This window comes from Lonchura striata, chromosome 21 (genome assembly GCF_050655825.1).
Source record: "Lonchura striata isolate lonStrDom1 chromosome 21, ASM5065582v1, whole genome shotgun sequence".
NCBI lineage: Eukaryota > Metazoa > Chordata > Aves > Passeriformes > Estrildidae > Lonchura > Lonchura striata.
The window spans coordinates 7,317,634-7,336,845 of NC_140723.1; the positions used below are offsets into that span (position 1 = coordinate 7,317,634).

General features: G+C 50.7%; 1 protein-coding gene across 50 annotated transcripts; it reads left to right on the forward strand.

The window, feature by feature from the left end:
- The first annotated feature begins 69 nt into the window (after positions 1-69).
- Positions 70-18,141, forward strand: FBLIM1 (filamin binding LIM protein 1). Of its 50 annotated transcripts, none has more exons than XM_085558542.1 (13): positions 70-896; positions 1,866-1,936; positions 2,026-2,166; positions 2,925-3,142; positions 3,520-3,653; positions 3,780-3,843; positions 3,933-4,102; positions 4,195-4,373; positions 4,463-4,580; positions 4,886-6,940; positions 9,566-12,220; positions 12,874-12,983; positions 14,161-18,141. In XM_085558542.1, exons 1-8 carry the CDS (start codon positions 568-570, stop codon positions 4,229-4,231), a joined length of 1,164 nt encoding a protein of 387 aa, XP_085414668.1. In that variant the 5' UTR covers positions 70-567; the 3' UTR covers positions 4,232-4,373; positions 4,463-4,580; positions 4,886-6,940; positions 9,566-12,220; positions 12,874-12,983; positions 14,161-18,141. The 50 variants fall into 50 exon arrangements, 44 of the variants coding, with proteins under 44 accessions (XP_085414668.1, XP_085414669.1, XP_085414658.1 ...); XM_085558543.1 differs by having other exon boundaries at positions 14,166-18,141; XM_085558532.1 differs by having other exon boundaries at positions 9,566-11,782; positions 12,093-12,220; positions 12,389-18,141.
- The last annotated feature ends 1,071 nt before the right edge of the window (positions 18,142-19,212 follow it).

The window sequence follows — 19,212 nt, forward strand, 5'->3', positions numbered from 1 at the left end:
GATTTTTGAGGGAGGTGGGTGGAATTCCTCCTTGGGAAGGGAAGCTGAGGCACTGAGTGGGGTGACCGTCTGGCTGGGAGGTGCCCCTGTGCCTCAGTTTCCCCCGGCTGCACCTCACTGTGCTGTGCAAGGGAACAACAGGCCCTGCAAAGGTGGGGTGCAGTGTGGGGAGGGGGGGTTCTGGCTGCCTGGGCATGGGCTCCCAATGCAGGGAGGAGCAGGAGGGGGTCTGGGGGTGTTTGGGGCAGCGGGGGCTCTATAGGGGTTTATGGGGCATGCTGGGGCTCTAGGGGGGCACATGGGTGCCCTGAGGGTACATAGAAGAAATATGGGGCTAACTCCGGCTGTATTGGAGGATAGGGGTTATCCTGGGGGTATATGGAGGTATTTCGGCTGTACTGGGGTACGCAGGCACCCCGGGGGTGTATGGGGGGCTCACAGGGCACCCCTTGGGGTTGGGTGCCCTGAGGGTGTGTGGAGCCCACCGCAGGTCCATGGGAAAACCTGGGAGGGGGTAATCCCAGAGCATATGGGGCACCCACGGGACCATGGGTCACCCTGGGGTAGATGGGGCCCCCAGGGAGCGCTTTGGGGAGCGCGGGGCAGTCGGAGGGTGCATGGGGCACCCTAAGGACGCGTGCCCCACTCTTCCTCCGCCCGGGGCTGTGGGGCAGGCAGGGGGGAGGAGGAAGAGAGGTGGAAGAGGAGGAGGAGGAGGGAGGAAGGGGCGGTGATGCCGGGCGGCTCTGCCTTCCCGCTGCCCCCGCCGCGCCCGCGGAGCGCACGGAGGGACCCGCAGCCGCTGCCCAGGTCGGGGACACGGACGGGGACAGGGTCACCCCCCGAGAGGCCGCAGGGCCACCTCCGGGCAGGCGACACCCCTCCTCGCCCGCAAGGTACGACCCCCAGGTAGGAAACAGGGGCCACCCTCAGGTAGGGACCACCCCAGATGTGGGATTGGAAACCCCCCCAGGAGGGGACAGGGGACACCCCGATATGGGATACGGGATGGGATAAGGACCGAAGTCATCCTGGGGTGAGACAAGGGGACCAAGAGCCACCCCCCAGGAGGGGACAGGGGACACCCCGATATGGGATACGGGACCCCCACGGGATGGGATAAGGACCGAAGTCATCCTGGGGTGAGACAAGGGGACCAAGAGCCACCCCCACGGAGGGGACTGGGGACCCTCCCAGGGAGGGGATGGGGGCTCCCAGGCAGGGGGGACACGGTGGGGCACCGCTCCACAGGGGACAGGGCACTGCCAGGTGGGGGACAGGAAGCTGTGGGGCTGCACAGGGGATGCCCGGGGGCTGCAAGGCCACCCCCCAGGTGAGGGACAAGAGGACAGCGGGACTGCTTGGGGTGGGGGAAGATGGACACCAAGTGTTATGTACCCCCATCCCATCCCTTGTTCCTTGGGCGTCCTCGGAGCAGCCTGTGAGAGCTCCCAGGGCAGAGTCGAGGTGCAGCTCTAGAGGGCTGCGTCCCATGCCAGTTTTGGGGTTGTGGGGATACCCCATAAGTGGCCCTATTCCCATCAATCCCACCCGAACTTCCATCCCAGGAGATTTCAGGGAAACCAGGGGGGTTCCTTTCCAGTGTGGCCTCGGCCACCCCAAACCAGGGTGGAGCTACATGGGAAGGGGGGACCCCCGTTAATGCACCCCTCGAGCCTCGACCAGCCCGGTGGCCCCGGGCCAGGGGGATCATCCGGGGGGTGCCGCTGCCGGGATCCCGTCAGCCCCGGCACAAAGAGGAATGCGATGAGCACATGGTTCCTATTAACCCCGGAGAACTTTTTTTTTTTTTTTTTTTTTTTTTTTTTTTTTTTAAATGATTGTTCTTTTCTTTTTCCCCTCAGTTTTCCGCAGTTCTGCTGGGGAGGAGGAAAAGCGGTAGCCCCGGCGGGTGAGGAGCTGGGCGAAGGCACCGGTAGCCGGCGGGGAGGGAGGGAAAGAGGGAGCAAATGATCGGGGTTCTTTTTCCTTTTTAATCCCTTCCTCTTTAATCCCTTGAGTCAGAGGCTGAAGTCACCAGCAGGAACATCGCGAAGCTTTTTGCCCACCTCGGGGAGTCTGTCTGCCCCTCAAAGGATGTGCTGACCCCCGTGAGTGAGATTTTGGGGGAGCAGAGCCGCATGAGACCGGGAACTCATCACACAGGTATCTTTCAAGCTGCCAATTCACCTCAGGGATGAATTCTGCTTCACCAACACAGCGCCCTGACTAAAGCCTCAGGGTCCCCCCCCTCAGTCCATTCCATTTGGGAAGGGGAAGCTTCGCCCCAGCTGCTTTTCCCCTTGGGAAGTTGGACAAACAGCCCTTTTCCTTCCTGAGCAGCGTTTCTCGGGGTCGGGTGCGTCCTGCCTGTGCTGCCGGGTGCTGCTCAGGGGATGTGTCAGTGTCGGGGATGTGGTGATTCACAGCACCACACCTCAGTTTTCCCACCTGGAAAAGTAAAAGAGGGGGATGTGCAGAGCTGGAAGTGATTGGCAAGGAATTGGGGATAAGGAGGGAGGGAATGGGGATGTAGAAAGATTTCAAAAAAGGGGTTGCAAAAGCAAAATCCCATAGCTGCCCTGTTTTATAAAAGGAAAGGTGGGTACTTCCTGCTGCCCATGGGGAGTTTAATCCCAGGTGGGTAGGAGCAATAAGAGGAAATACAGGAGATCCAAATGCTTATGAAAAGGTGGAATATGGCCACAGAGGTGTGAAAATGGGAGATATCAGCTGCTGTCAGGATTCTGTACCCTGTGTCCTCCCAGGCACGAGACCATTTATTGCTGTGACGTGGGATGGGACGCTTGTTCCTTCTCCCTTTCCGGGAGGAGGGAGGTGGGTTGATGCCGAAGGGCAGCACGGCTGCAGGAGCTGCCAGTGTGCCTGCAAGTTTTACTCTCTTTCTTTCTTATTTTCCCTAGAATCAACCCCCGATCTGGCCTTTCCATGGCTTCAGCAATGTTGCCAGGGAAAGCAGAGAAGAGAATCGCTTCATCCATTTTCATCACCCTCGTGCCACCACGGAGGGACGTGGCCACCAAGGAGAAAACCCAACGGGAGCTGCAGCCAGGTGATGCCAAGGTCCCTGGCGCTCATCACCCCCAGATCCTGCTGTCACCCCCCTCGCTGCCCTACAGAGGTGAGGGGTGTCCATGGGGGGCTGCGAGCGATGTGGAAGGATGGCAATGGGGCTGAGGAGGCTGTAGAGATGCTTTGCTAAAGGATGTGCGTGCGGAAGGGCATTTTGGGGTATGTTTTGGGGAGTTATTCCCCAAATCCCTGCATGCAACCCGGCATGGATCCGGCTCCTGGGGACGGGCTGTGTTTGCTCTCCATTGCTGGGTGCTTATCGGTGCTGCTTGTCTCCTCCTGCTTCGATGGCGTTTGCTTTTGGGGCAGGTCAGTGAGCGCTGCTGCAAAGCTGTTGGGGTGTTATTGTGACAGGGTGTTATTGTGACGGGGTGCTATTGGACATTATTGATCCCCTAAATCCCCCACATCTGTCTGTTGCTGCAGAAACCCACCCGGTGGCCCCTGTACCTGCACCCCCACCAGTCCTGCCCCTCTCTGAAGTGCCCCAGCCCTTGTCTGTGGAGCCGCTGGGTCTGGCACTGCAGCAACTGGACCTTGCAGCGCCCGCCACCCTCCAGGTGAGGATAACAGAGTGCAGCACCCCCCAGTGCCTCAGCTTCCCCACTAACGTGGCTTTGCCCTTCCCCACTTGCCAGGCCCCTTCCACCTTCCCTGCTGAATTGAAGCTGCCCACATTTTCCCAGGAGCAAGCAGGCAAGCGGCAGTGGCAGGATGCAAATGGGCACCCGGGGAGGGACAGCTCCAGAGGTAAGAGGAGACTCAGCTGTGCATGGGCTCATCCCCTCTTAGGGAAACTGAGGCACGCAGCTCCTAACCGCTCTCCCTGCTTCTTGCAGACATCTGTGCCTTCTGCCACAAAGCGCTGGGGCCCCGGGAGCCGACGGTGGAGGCGATGCGGAAGCAGTACCACCCTGAGTGCTTCACCTGCCGTATGTGCCACCGGCTCCTGGCTGGGCAGCGCTACTTCCAGAGAGACGGGTGCCCCACGTGTGACACCTGCTTCCAGGTACCCATCCATCTTCGGGGAAAACCAGCACACTCGGAACATCCCTCGGGGTGTGGGCTGGTGTCTTATGGCACGTGTTCCCTAAATTCCAGGCCACGCTGGAGAAATGTGCCAAGTGCCAGGGGCTGATTACGGAGCACATTGTCCATGCCCTGGGCAAGGGCTACCACCCCAGCTGCTTCTCCTGCGCTGGCTGTGGCCGGGCCATCGGCACCGAGAGCTTTGCTGTGGACAAACAGGGTGATGTGTACTGCGTGCCCGACTACTACAGGTTGGCCATGGGGGAGTGTCTCCCACGCTGGGAGCTGGGTTTGGCTCATCCCCTGCAGAGCTCACGCTGCTCCCGTTGGCTCCCATCAGGAAATACGCCGCGGTGTGCAGCGCCTGCGAGCGCCCCATTGTCCCCCGCGAGGACGAGGACACCTACAAGATCGAGTGCCTGGGACGCAGCTTCCACGAGAGCTGCTACCGCTGCGAGGTACGGCCCTGGGGGCTGAGGGGTCCCCAAAACCAAAGGGGTGGCACTGAACCTTAGCTGAGCATGGACACAGGGATGACAGCACCCATGACTGGGTTTTAGCCCTCAGTTTATCTTATGAGTAATGGGGAGGGGCAAAATAAATCAATTGGGTGGTGGTGATGTGTTTGGAGAACTTTAGCTTTGCATGCTTTTGATGTAGTTTGTCGCTTTTTTGGAGTGCTGGTGGGTTTTGCAGGGAAAATAGGATGTAACACACACAGGAACCTCTAAAAGGTGGCTTCCTTTCCCCCTCCTGCCCCCAGAGTTGTAGGATGCCCCTGTCACCGGAGCTGACAGAGAACGGGTGCTACCCCCTGGACGACCACCTCCTCTGCAAGTCCTGCCACATCCACTGGCGCAACGAGTCGTCCTGCTGAGACCCTGCAGCTCATCAAGATCTTCCAGTGCACCAAAAAGGGGGTGCCCCCAGTGGGATCCACCCCATGGCCAACCCTGGGTGCCTGCTGCATCCCCAGATTACTGCAGAACTGAGTTTTCACCACAAAAATGTCCCCAGGCCCCTGACCTGGTGGGTTGGTTGGGTGGAGAACTGTGGATACGTCCCCGCACAGCTCTGCACTCATCATGAATATAAAATGCCCTGACAGAGCAGCAATAAGGACTGGAGGTTTTAGTCCTCATTTCTTTTTTTAAACTCCTTTTTCCGAAGGCCAGTTTGGTTTTCTTGGGTGGTGTTTCTTTCTTCTAAAGCTTCCTTGGCATTTCACTGAAATGTTTCTCTCTGTGGAGAGCTGTGGGCACTGATTTAGTTACTCGCAGTTAAATAAAACCCCAAGTTTTTAAACACTCATTTCTTTAATCCACCCTGCATTCCAAACCTATAAAATCCAAGTTTAAATTAAGGGAAAAAAGCCAGTTTTGGATTTTCTAGGCGTGGCGAGAATTGGTTCATAACCATTGATTTTAGGGTGCAGCGATATGGCAGATGCTGCTGCCACCCTGGGGAGAGCCGAGTGTTGTTTTTAGGGTGCATATGGGATCTGGCGATGTTTCGTGGTGTTGATAAAAGGGGTTTTGGTGTGGTTTCGGGTTTTTTTGCTGACTATCTATCCGGAGCCGGCAGAGGGCAGCCGGAGCACAGATTCCTCCATCAGGCAGTAAAACTCCAGCTAAAAGCATCCCGCAGGGCCGGGACGCTGGGAAAGATGGACAGCCCGCTTTCTGCATATTATCCAAGATTATATCGCTCTGCCAGTGGAAACTTTTTGATCTCCTCTCAGTCCAGGCCTCAAACCAGCAGAAATTAGACCATTTCTCGGCGTGCCCAACATCTGTGCAACTGATGTTGGCGGCACTTAGTGGTTTTGTTTGCGAGGGCGCTGCAAACCAGGCGGAGAAACTTCGTAACTTTCTTTTTAACCGAAAGTGTTTAAAAAGCCACAAATCAAGAGCAGAAAATAGCATGCGCATGCGAGAAAATCTCATGAGCATGAGATGATGTTTAATGATTTCCTGATGGAAAATGGGAGCTGCAAACAAAGAAAACAACCACCAGACCAGCAGCTCTTGGATCACATACATCTCTGGTGTGTGCTCTGTTTGAGTGGAGGGGTTAATGATAGTTAATTAATCACATCAATAACTATTTCCTGATGACTCTTCCCTATCTACAAAGCTGATTACTCAGTGTTTTTTAATGAGCATCTCTGGGCCATCAATCAGATCATAACTTGCTTTAAATGTATTTATAAATAAGTTGTGGTCTGTCCTGGACACATAAGTTGGTGGCTTTGGGTCCAGTTGGGTGGGAACTCCTTGTCCCATGCCAAGGAATTCCTGTGCTCTGAGTCACCTCTCACTTTCCAAAGCTTCTTGCACTGTGAGGAAAATCTGGCATCAAAATAATGCTAAAAAAGTAAAAGGATGTGGCAGTGGCCAAAGGGAGCAGGAAAAAGAAAGCCCAGAGGGCAAAGGGCTGTTTGCATTTTGTAATATGGATATGTTTCCACTCAAGGTTTTTGGGGAGGATGGAAGTGCAATGCTGAGCGGTGTTTTGGATGTGTTATTGCAAATTGCACTACTCTTCCACAGAGGAATGGTGGGAAGGAGTTGGGTATTTCCCCCTTGGAGCCTTCCAGGATGGGCTGTTGGCACTGGGACTGCAGAATTTTTGGCTGGAGACAGGCAGGGAAATGCTTTTATTTACAGGCAGCCTTGGAGAAGGTCCTGGAAAGCAAGGAGAAAGGAAAGGCACCGCTGGAGCGTTTGGCAGCATGGTGAAGGGATGTGGCGTGGTCAGATTTGACGTGGTATTTCAGGAGCGGAGGGTGACAAGGGACAGGGATACACGGACACAGGTAAGAGGACAAAAAGGCTGATTTAAGGCATCTTCCCGGATAAAGGGAGAAGCACTACGAGCTGAGGCTTGGGGAGCATTGCTTTGCCTGAAAAGCACAGCCCCGTGTTTTCCCTTGGGAGGAGCTCGAGGAATTCTGAGCCGCATGCAGGAGATCCTGCAGGGCTGGGGCTGGATCCTGTCCCACTGCCATCGGCTGCAGTGGCTCAGCCTGTCCTTGGCCTCCTCACCCCATCACGAGAACTTCTGCAAGCACCCAGGTCTGCAGAAGTAAACCAACCACACATCCTGCATTGAAAAAACAACATTTTGAGGGGCTGGGCTCCACAGCCTTGTGGAGCACCCCCCCAGACCACCCAGGTGTAAAGCCCACTCCAAGTCCCTCCTCTTGTCCCTGTGGCAGTGGCAAAGGGCAGAGAGGATGGCAGCGCTCCGGATGGCTCCAGCCCTTCCCTTGGCTGCTGCAATACGCCCGTCAGCTCTTGCAATCCCTCTTGGCAGGCTGAGGAGAGCGGGAAGGACCTGGCTGCCTTCCAAGGAGCAGCAAATGCAAATATTTCCTCACTTCAGGCTGGGTGCGGCCCGCGGATAAAATTTCCTTGGGCTTTCCCAGCGAAGGCATCCGAGCTCTCGCTCTGCTGCGAGGCCAACTTGCTCCCAGGAATACAACCGTGCGTCCCATAAAGAAAGCCTAAAGGTTATCTTTTTACAACTCAAAGGACTGCCTGGTTTTTAAAAAGAGGTTTTAAATTGAAGAAGGAGCTGCCAGGCACAGCTGTAGTGTTTTCAAATCAGCGGTTAAAGTGTTGACTCACAAAAAAAACCCCCAAAAAAACCAATAACCCTTTCTGCAGGTTTCTTTGGAAAATGGAAGATTTGTTGTGTGGTGCAAGGAAAGTGGGATGATAAAGGGGCTGGGAAAAGTGCTGGGAGCAAGGTTGGGTGCTGGCGATGGCTTTTCTCAAATAAGATAGAAAGAACTGCAGGAAAACTTTTTTTTTTTAGTTTGGATCCCAGGTTAATGGCAGTCACATCCCAGCCAGCTCCCTGCAGCGCTGTTCTTCCCCACAGAGCATTCAGACCTATTTTCTGCGTGTTCCTTTGACACAGCCTAAAAAAAAAATAGATTTCTTAAATGAAAAGCAGTCTGATTCTGCTGATTCTGGGAGAGGCAAAACCCAGCAGGGATTATACAAGAACAGCCCAAGTGTGGATTTCTCCAGGTCATGCAGCACAGGTGAGATATATATTTAAAAAAAAAAAAAAAAAAAAGGCTGTATGCTAATATTCTCATTTATCCCAAATTTTTCTGGAAAAACTGAACCACCCGCTGCCACAATGTAGTTTTAAAGCACATTGATTTTGATAGCATGAAGGGAAAGGGATGAGGCAAGTGCGCAAGCGCGTTACTAGGCTGCGAGTGCTATACTGGCTTCTTTATAAAATAAAGGATAAAAGCCCAACCCACCCTATTTTTCAAAACAGACTCACAGCACACACCTGCGAGCAGAGTTTTGCTATTTCACACCCCAGATTTCCTTCATGTATCAGTGATTATAGCATCCTGCAGCCCTATTTCCTGAAAATTACCAATTTTCACCCAGATTTGGCTTCAAGTGGTTTAAGTTATATCTTTATTTTGATGGAATGTCCAGTAAAGCAGTGTGAGTGAGGTGTTTTATTGAAATAAAAACATGGATATTTTTTGAAGAGGTTATCCCCTTTGTCAAGGTGGATTATTGATGTCAGGGATTTATTACTGGGGGGGGGGGGGGGGGGGAAGTGGAGAAGGACAGGGAATAAGTATACGTAATATTATATCCCTTAATTCTCCGTGCAGCTAAACTTTTCCTCACAGCCAAGATGTGGAATATGCTTTAATCTCATTTACTGGATTGCTTCGCCTGAGTGTGGTGGGGTTTTTTTTTTCATTTTATTGTTTGTTTGCTTTTTTTGCTGAAGCGATGGGGCTCGAGGCGGGGAGCTCAGCACCAAGTGTTTCGGGAGGGAAAAGATGAACTCCCGAAGGAAAAAGGTTAAACGGGGAGGAAAAGGAAGGTTTGGGGGGACAAAAGGCGGCGCCGGCCGGGGCGGCCCCTCACGGTTCCCTCACGGTTCCCTCACGGCCCCTCAGGCGCTGCCCCCCCGCGCCCGCTTCACAAAATGGCCGCCCGGCGGGGCCGCGGGATCGGCTCTGAGGCGACAAAATGGCGGCGGGCGAGGAGCGGCGCGGGCACAACGGAGGGGCTCTAATCCTGTGGGAATCCCCCTCCGGGCGGGCGGCGAAAGCGCTGCGGGTGAAACCTGACCTTCTTCTTATCCCCTCCTCCCTCCTGCCCTTTTCTCCTCGCCGCCTTTGCGGAAAGGATGTGAAAATGGCCAGAAATGCGCATTTTTATTCGGCTGTGGCGGAGCCCCCGGTCTTCTCACCTCAGCTCCCCTCCCCGCTCCCCCATTTATACCCCTAATAAGGTTTTTTTTTCCCCCTAACAGCTAAGGGGCTTTGGCTCTGAATTGCGCTTTCCTCATGCCCCCCACCCCTTTCCTTCATCATCACCACACGCACCCCCAAGGTGGGTAGTTTATGCCTAATTCTTCGCTTTCCCACCGCTTTTCTCCTTCGCAGGGGTTGAAGCCGCCATCTCTCGGTCTCCTCACGGCATGGAAAATCCCCAAAAGTGCTTAGGGGAAAAAAAATACACCCAAAAAAAAAAAAAAAAAAAAAAAGCCCCAAACGTACGAGGATTGATTTATCATCGGAGCCGGAGCGGTATGGGAAGAAGCGATCGCTGCTCGCCTGCTCCCCACGACAGCTCACCCGCCTTTCGCTTAATTAAAATCATATATTGGTGTGATCAGACGTGGTAATGCCATTAAAAAAAAAAAACCCAAATCCCGTAACATCCACCCACTCGTTGTTGGAGGCTGTAGCCAAGGTACCATGCTTTTTTTTTGTTTTGTTTTGTTGTTTTAAATATTACTTTAATGTTGCCTTACCCTTTTTTCCTGCATCAGTGTTACCGGCTATAACATTGCTTGTTATTTCTTAAAAGCTACGTACCAAAAATATTGCTTTTTTTTTTTCCCATAGAATTGCAGATTTAGGCCTATACAGATGCTCTTTTATTTCTATGGATACATAAATACTTATATGTATTTAATAAATATAAATATATAAATACTGCTATATATTTAATGTTTTTATATAGATGACCTTTTCCTAGGGACTACTTAAAATATAAAATAAGCCCACATAACTAAAAACTATAATTTAATTATATATAATCACTATAACTTTGGCCCATATATATCTTTGATTATATATATATATATATATATATTACCTTTGTTTTCCTCCATTGGTTTCCTACTACAATGTGTCCTAAAAGCAGGAGAAAAAATGCCATCAAAAATAAAAAGAAGAAAAAAAATATAACAAAAACCAACCCATCTCTTTTTTTACAGTCCATGATGGAAGTTTGTGCCTGCATGTTTTATTTGTTCCACAGAGATGTAGATTTTCCTTGGGAGATTTGGGAAGGATTATTTTTTAATGAAAAAGAGGAAAAAAATATACCCAGGGAAAAAAAAACCAAACAAACCAAAACAAAACAATGAAAAAGAAACAAAAAGGAAAAAAGCACGACAGAACCAAACCGCAGTAAGTGAAGCTGCAAATGCAACCGAATAGTCCGGATCAGACAATTCATTGCACAAAAAAAGGATAAATGGAACTGCAATGGCCGGCTTTGCTGTAGATCCAGGAGGAGGGATCAGCTCCTTTATCCCACCATCTCGCGCTACAAACGCCACCATTATTTTTTCCCTTTCTCTCTCTTTTTCTTTTTTTTTTTTTTTTTTTTTTTTTTTTTTTTTTTTTTTAAATACGCTTTGTTGGGGCGTTTTGTTTCGAGCCGAGGCGGCTGCACCATCCCCCGAGCCGGGGCTGCCGGAGCCGCTCGGGGGCTTCACTTTTACAGAGATCGCTTATTTTTCCCCGACCTTGTGCAGTCCTCTCCCTTTTATTACATGGGTTTGTTTTGTTTTTTTCCCTCTCCCTTCTGCGGGTATAAAGGTTCCTCTCCTCTCTCCAGCTTGGCTGCTTGTTCCAGAAGTTTCCACGGGGGCGGGGAGCCCCCACTGCGGCGCCTTTGCCGCAGCGCCGGGCAGGAGGAGGAGGAGGATGCGGAGGATGCGCCACCTCTCCCTGGCTGGGAGCCTCATTCCAAGCCGCTCCCCCTTGCTCCGTTCCCCCAGCCTTGAAAACAGAGCACTGGGGAGGTGTTTGCAACTTGGAGGGGGTTTTTTTTGGGTTTTTGTTGTTTTGGTTTTTTTTTCCCCTCTAAATAATTGGAAAGCAGAGCTGTCGCTGATGGAGATGGATGAGGCAGGGCTGGCAGCGCCGCAGCTCTGCTCCGGCGTGGCCGTGGCACCGATGGCATGAGTGACCTTTCCCAGGCGGTGGGAGAGGGGATTCCCCCCCACCCCAGCATGCTCCTGCTTGGAATTCATTTTAAATAGCAGGAGTATTAATTTTTATTTTCATTCCCTCCTCCCATTTCTCCTTCACTGTTTGGTTTTGTTTTGTTCTGTTGTTTTTTGGTTTTTTTTTTTCTTCCCCGAAGCTTCCTCATGATCTTTTATTTTCTTCCTGTGCGTGTTTTGAATTGCATTTTAAAATTGCCCAGCTGGAGACAAGGCTTGATTAGAGCTGGAACAATAGCTCCCTTTTATTAATAACGGGAAGGATTTACAATCCTACAGCACCTTCCTTGGAAAGCTTTCCAAACCATTTGCAAACACTCACAAATTTCAGATTGTGCAGCCCTTGGCTGTGAGGTGGGTAAGTATTTAATGGTGCCACCACCCAAAATCACCTCGGTGGCAAACCTCAATTTCTGAGTGCTTAAAAAGATGACAAACTTGGTTTGGTTTGGGGGTTTTTCAGTGGGGGTGGTGGGTGGGGTGGCGGGTGTGGGGCTGGCTAAAAGCTGTAACCTAAATCTGTAGATGCAGAGTATTTGCTGCGTCCTGGGAACTGGGCTGTTCTCCCTCCAGCCACGCAGCTTTCCAGAGCCGAGCTGTGGATTTGCTGCATGTCAGTAAACATCTGCTTATGGATTTTTTTTTTTTAATCCATTCCCTTTGTGCAGTCCCTAAGTGACCTCCTGCAGCGCTGCCTCCGCTGCGGTTCCAGCGCAGCCTTGCACTGGAACACTAATGTGTGTCCCTGCGAGCCGGAGTGACCTTGCTGGGGGACTGGACCCACCGAGCGATTCAGGTGCTCCGCTTTGATCCCAAATCCCTGCACCCCCTTTTTTTCCAGCACATCCCCTCACCCTGGGAGATGCTGCACTTAAAGCTGTTTCATGCCTTTTGTCCTCTGGTTTTGGTTGTTTGTTTTTTACCAAGGGAAACAGTGTATTGTTTATATAACCCCTCTCCACAGCAGATCCCTACAAACCACGCGGGGATCCAGGAGTCGCCCAGGCAGTGGGATCTGGCCTTGCCAGAAGCATGAGGGACAAGGTTCCAGCTATGTCTGCATGTGTCATACCCGGGCCACACAAACCCACAGTGTTCCTGTGGTTACTTCTGTCTGCAGAGCATCAGTGGGTCCCAGGGCTTCCCTTCCCACTGCTTGCTGGTTCACAAAGGCTGATGCTTCTGGAAAAAGCTCTGCCTTGTGGCCTTTAAAATAAATAAATAAAGCGGGGCTGCTGTGGATTAGTCATCCTTATTTTTGAAGGAAGCTATTTGCCAGCGCTGTCCGAATCAGGCATGTGCGTGTGAGATGGGAACTCCAGAAGGCTGGTAACGTGCTCTGCTCGCTGCTCCTTGGAGCTCAGCCACCCAGGCTTCGTTGAGCTGCTCCTGGCAGGTGGAAAATCTGACAGTCCAGCTTTCCAGACCTTTCCCTCCTTTTTTTTTCAGTGCTGGAATATGCTTTGGCAGGTGTGCAAATGTGGAGACTGTAACAGCAGCAAGTGAGGATGGATGAGCTGTTTTCTGGGGTCACATCCAACTCCAGAGAAGAAACCCTGGTGAATTATAATTTTTTTCTTGTCTCTGGTAGATTTTACTCTGAGCTCCACTGCATCTTGTGAGAAGACTGAGTTTGACCCTTTTGGCTACTAAAAATGGTCCTGTTTTTAAACCTTGGTGCTGTTTCCCTTCCCTGTGGTCATGCAGAAGAGCAAGCGGTGCAATTAAACAGTACAGCAAAGGGCAGCTCCCTCCCCCTTTCCCTTTCAAAAAATCCAGAGTTGTGTGTCTTGAACTGCTGCATAGGCAGAAAACATACAAAGCCCTTGTCAGCATTGTGCTGATGTGTGGCACGTTAAAAAAAATACACACAAAAGGGGTGGGGACAGCGGGTGCCTCCAGGGAGCAAAACTGTGGGGCCCCTTTCCCTTCAAGCCCACAGACCTACGTGGGATAGTCTATTATTCCTCCTAATTTTGCTCAGGCAAAAGTAGTGGAGGTCGGAGGGAGTGTTGAACATCTTAAATGGTATTGATGAAGATCAGGGTCCCCTTGAATTACATTTTTTTTTCTCTGTGAACTTGGTCCTGTGAGATGCAGCTGGTTTATAACTCCATTCCTTAGAGTCCTGCTCACGGGGAAGAAGGGAAACGCTTCCTTACTGGGTGTCATTTCTTCTGTTGTGTTGCAAAGGCAATAACCAAAGACCTGGTGCTGGTCTCTGCCAGGTCACACATGGCTTGGAGCCGCAGCTTCCCGCAGTCATTAGTGCACAGGGAGTGCTGGGGGTCGTTAGCCACTCTTAATGAGGATATTGCATCAGGATTCCATGGATGCCGCTGTCTGACCCGACCCTGGAGAAGCCCCTTAGGAGAAATTATTTCACTGACTGGTTGCTGCAGGGATTTCTAGCACAGCTACAGCTTTATCCTTCTTTTTGGCCAAAATTAAGTGCAGGGCGGGGATGAGGTGGCCAGGTCAGATTTCATACCCTGCTCCCTGTGGTAGATGTGTGAACAATGTGCCTAAAGCCTTGTTTGGAATAAGCCAAGGTGGACAGGGATTTGGATTTTATTCCCTCATTAGGGCTGTGTTGGTTTGGAGATACACCTTGTACTCTTCATAGGCCTTTGCTGGCAGGGAAGTTTGGAGGAGCAAGAAGCTGCCTGTTGGGATGATTCCACATTTTTCAGGCTGGCACACCCTGTGGGACTCTAAATTACTTTCCTTTGGCAGTTTAGGATAAACGACTGAGAATTGCCTTGTGAGTGCTGAACTTTTACCCCTGAAGAGTTACTCGAGCTACATCCATGATATTTCCAAGCTAAACAAAACCTGAATTTCCAGTGCCAAAAAGCGATAAAAACCTCCACTCCTCTTCTGTTCAGGAGAAAACTGTGAGAACTCCGGGCTTGCTCAGGTATGTCTGAGAGACATTTTGAGTTCCAGCAGAAAACCATGGTCTTTTAAGCTTTGCTCTTAGCCCAAGGAGTTAAAAGCTGCACTGTGAGATTTGCAGAGGTGAAAATAAAAGCCAAAGGCAGACGAGGAACTTCTCCCATGCCGTGTTGGAGGAGAGGCTTAGAGCGCAGCAGGTGTTGATGCACAAATATTTCTCTTTGTGCTTTCTGTGGAGTGAAGGAGCAGTAATTCCACAGACATGGGATCACTCCTTTTCATTTAAACACCCTCACCTTGCTGTGGTATCAAAATGGTGTTTGATGAAACTAAAGCTCAGATGGTGGTGGCTTGGTGTTTATTTTGTGCTGGGTATGCTGCTCAATCCAATGAGGAATGTGGGAAGAGAAGCCTGTAGCTTGCAGGTTTAGACTGTAGGGCTTGTGCTAAAGCCTTGTCCTGTAACATTTCCAGTGTAATTTCTGAGATTTTTTTTTTTTCCTCCTGGGCATTGCACACAGGTAAAAAATCACATCCGGATGTAGAGTTAATGCAACAATTAAGTGTTAAAAATGGCAAAGTATAGGATTTGGTGATGTAACCAGTGTAACCAGTCCTAGGGGATTTATATCCTTTGCAGTTGTCCTGTTTGGGTATCCAGTCACATGGAACTGTCTTTTTTTTATGTTTGGTTTCTTTGGTTTTCCATTAAAATGTAATATTTTGCAGCCTGGAAGGCCATAGTCCTGTCTAGTGATGAAAGCCAGCCCTGTGTTTGGGGAGAACCCTTGTGAGGTCAGCAGACACAGCTCTCTGGCACATGGTTGTGGAGGAGTTTGGGGGCAAGGGGAAGCAGGGCAGGAGCTGGCACTGTGATATTCATTGTTTCCCAACAACAGGCTAAAGAAAAAGTGTTATTTCTAATACATCTACCACGCCATAAGCGTGAGTAAACTCTTTTGCAGTCCTTTGTTGGCATGTGGATTTTGGTTGTGTGGCTTAACCATCACACTGGGTTCTGCTGCTGAAGAAACCTCTGGTTCTTTGTAGAAGGAATTTTAAAAACAGAAATGTGCTTTTATATAGAGATAATAACGGGTTTAATGTCAACTGAGGTCCAGGGCCCCCTGTATACTGGGCTGTGGGTGTGACTGGTGCTAAGCCACTGGCTAAAACGGTGGCATTTCATGGCAGCTCCTGTCCCTGGCACTGTGGATAAGAACACCACAGGGAAGAGCATCAGAAAACAAATTACTAAATATTGCATTTCAAAAACGTGAAGGGAGTTTTCTGCACAGAGTCATTTCATCAGGAAGATTTGGAGCACTAACCCTCAAAAGAACTGAAATCAAGAGCTTTATTAATATAAATCCTGTGCTTTGTGTTGGTTAAGGCTCCAGAACTCAGCTCTGTGCTCCAAGTGTTTTCAGCCCCTAAGCTGATAGCCTCTGTCTTGGCAACAAATGGGTCTAAATATCAAACGGCACCAATTCTTTCTTGGAGAAAATGAGCATAAAGCAGAATGGGTAAGATATAAAATTAGGCCAATAATTCAGGCTGGTTTAAAAAGGAGATAAAAGCCTAGCTGGGAATTTGATATTCAGTTGTCATAGTGTTCTTTTCATAAATACTATCAATGAGTGAGGAAGACACGTAAATACATTTTATCCTGACAAGATGGTGGCTGGAGCTGGCTGGCTCAAACAAAGGAACACTGAGTGTTTTCTGGGGCTCTTTGCTGGGAAACATCCTGCTTTTTTACAAAAAGCAAAGGAACTGGCTGTGCCCTGGTGGTGGGGAGAACCCTCGTGTTCCCGCTCAGATCCCCATGAATCCTGGCTGATGTAGCCAGGGAGAGGTGTAATATCCCCCTTTCCCAACACGTCACACAGAGATGTTGCTGAGCCAGACCTGAGGGTAGGAAGTTACGGTCTGAGCCAACAGAGTGCTGGTTGCTGTCCTTGTTCAGTATCTAATCTTTGCTTTTTGAAACGTTTGATGAGCAGTCTCAGCAATGTGTGGCAGCTCCACCGCTCGGGAAAGGTGCTGTGTTCAAAAAGGATAAACCTGCCTTTTGAAGCATTGTGTCTGCCCACTTCTATTTATTGGTTTTTCCTCCTCAAGGAGAGGCTGCTGTGTGGACCCCAAGGATGTTTTCCACTTTTTCTGCCCTTTTTTTTCCCTTCAAACTGGAGAGCTGCTAACTTTATTAGCTCCTTATATGGCAGCCTCATTTTCTCACGCCTTTAATGGCTCTCTTTTGATCTGTCCTGTTCTTGCCTTGCTTTTCCTGACATGAACGTGGTGCTCAAGCTGAGATGGGTTTATAACCTGCTCCCTCACTAATAAATAGCCTGGCACTTTAATCCTCTCCAGGCACTGATAAGAAACATCCAAATGTTTTAACTGTGGGGCTGGCTGAGTTGTCCAGAGATAGCTGGGCTCTCAGTTACACCCCCACAGGAGTAATTTAAATTGTTCCCTGCAGTGTGTATCCCAAAGGCTGAGGGCCATCGGGTCATGGAGAACGGCTCAAGTCCCCTTGTGCTCAGCTGTTTGGCCCCCGGGAAGGGCAGCACACAGGGCAGTGCAGCCGTATCTTGCCCCTGGGTGCTCATGGCAGGACACTGGGCTGGCACAAACGTGTGTCTGTTCTGCAGACACAAGGATGGTGCTGGTCCTTTGTCACAGCCGTTCTGGCCTGCTGAGGGGAGTGTTATACCTGCTCTGTTCTTCAGCCTGGGTCTGTGTTCTTTAAAATCTTCGGCTGAGCTGGAGGATCTGGTTACAGCAGCATCGCTGGTGCAGTTGCAACTAGGAACAGCTTCCCTGCAAAGCATTTGAAGAGTATCACCATGGTCCAGAGCTTTGTTTTGCGTCACCAGCCGAGCTTTGTGCTCCTCTTCCAGCTGGCTGTTGTGTAAATGGAACCCTCCTGGCACTCATCTGAACCTTCTCCTGTCAACAGAGTCGATGGCTTTGTTTGTGACAGCTCCCAGCCCCTGCATGTCCTGTGAGATGGCCGGGTGACAGCAGTGACTCCGTGTGAGATTCCCTGGAAGGACCTGGGAGCTGCTGTGCTTTACTTGTGTCCCTCAGAGATGCCACCCCAGCAGGAGAAAGAAGAGCTGGGATTGCAGTTGTAGCAAGTACACTCCATCAGAGGGAGAATTTATCATGGAAAAGTTGTTTGGCTTTTTGGCATTTTTGGTTTGGTTTTTCCTCTCCGAAATGGAGAGCCCGTTAAAGGTAGAGACATGTACAAACTGCTCCTTGGGCTTCCCACCAGGAAATGGAAAAATGGAAAGCTGAGCCCAGTTCCACACTGGAAGCGCCGGTGGAGCGTGTTGGCAGCGCATTTTCTTTGCACACGTGGCTCCATCACACGTTTTGAATAATAGATGGTTTGCGTGCAAGGAGTTGTTGGGCTTTTTAATTAATCAGTAGATCCCAGTTTGGCAGAGCCCATCATCACTGGGGAAACTGAGGCACCGGGCTGCCAAAGGATGGGCTTGCAGCAACTGGAGTTGGGGCTAAGGCTCGGGGCCACCATGGATGGAATCCACCTGCGTCAGAGATCTGATTAAATCAGGAGATTTGCATATTTGTTAAGGCACTACAGCTCGGTGACTTTGACCAGTAGTGAGGTGGACTTATTGCCAGAAGGTTACGGTGTCCGGCTGGGTGGCAAAAAGCAGCTCTGACAAATAAAACATGGGTTTGATCAATACCAAAACATCATCAGGAGACTTTGGCCATGGAAAATACTGAAATATGGGTTTGCTCAGTGGTGAAAGCAGTGAAGGCTTTTAACACCAACACTTGTGGGTGTGTCTTTTTTCCTGACTTCAAACTGCTCAGAGTCTCACAGTACAAACTGGTTGGGCATTTTCCTTCTGGGACATAGAAATAGGGGTTTTTATCAGTGCAGTGGCATGCTTCGATGGAAAAGATCTTGTGGGTTAAAGTTCTACGTTGCAGAGCTGGGGTGTGACATGTCAGGCAACTAGAGATGAGTGATCTTGGCACTGGGCAATTTTTTCTCCCCACGTTAATTAAGGAGATGTGCCAGCTCCCATGGGGGAGCAGGAGGTGACTCCTTCCCACAGTGGGAGTTTCTCCTGTGTGGTTTTCAGAGCAGCCTGGTCTGCATTCTGTTGGAGGAAATGCCTCAGAACAACACAGCCACCCTGCTTTGGTGGAGGGAGTGTCTCAGGGTGACACATCCTCCCTGTGTCAGCGGAGGGGAGCATGTGAAGCAGCCAAGGGGTTTTGGGGATCCCCCTGCAGCCTCACTCACGGTTCCTGCTGCTCTGGCCTTGGAGCCATTGCAGACAGCAGAGCCACGGCAGCACGAGGCCTTCCCTGCCATCTCCTCAATTAACTTTTTACTTGTCTGCCTGGTGGCCATGGCTGGACGTGTGCTCATCTAGGGATAAAGGTAGGTTGTACCCCAAGATTTTGGAATCCTTACGAGATTTGGGAGAGCTGTAGGTTTGGGGGTCAGCAGGGGCCCCTGGCTGGGTGAAGCTCCTTTGAGCCGTGCCAGCAGGACCTTGCCCTCACAGTGTGACCCATTCTGTCTCTCACAGCTCCCTGTTGCAACTCCACCAGCCCAGCATGGCAAGTCTCCCAGCCCTTCCTCACAGCCCCATCACAACTTGCAGAGCCCCCATGCATTTCTCACAGCCCCTCATTACAATTCTTTCAGAGCCTCTTAAATCTCTCACAGCCCCATTACAATTTTCAAAGGCCCTGTAATGAGCCTCACAGCCCCCCAATAGGACTCTCGGAGCCCCCCGTTGTCTTACAACCCCCCATTGTGTGTCTGAGTCTCCCACTGTCACAATCGTAATTCTCTCATCCCGTTTCCCACACCCCCACCCCAAT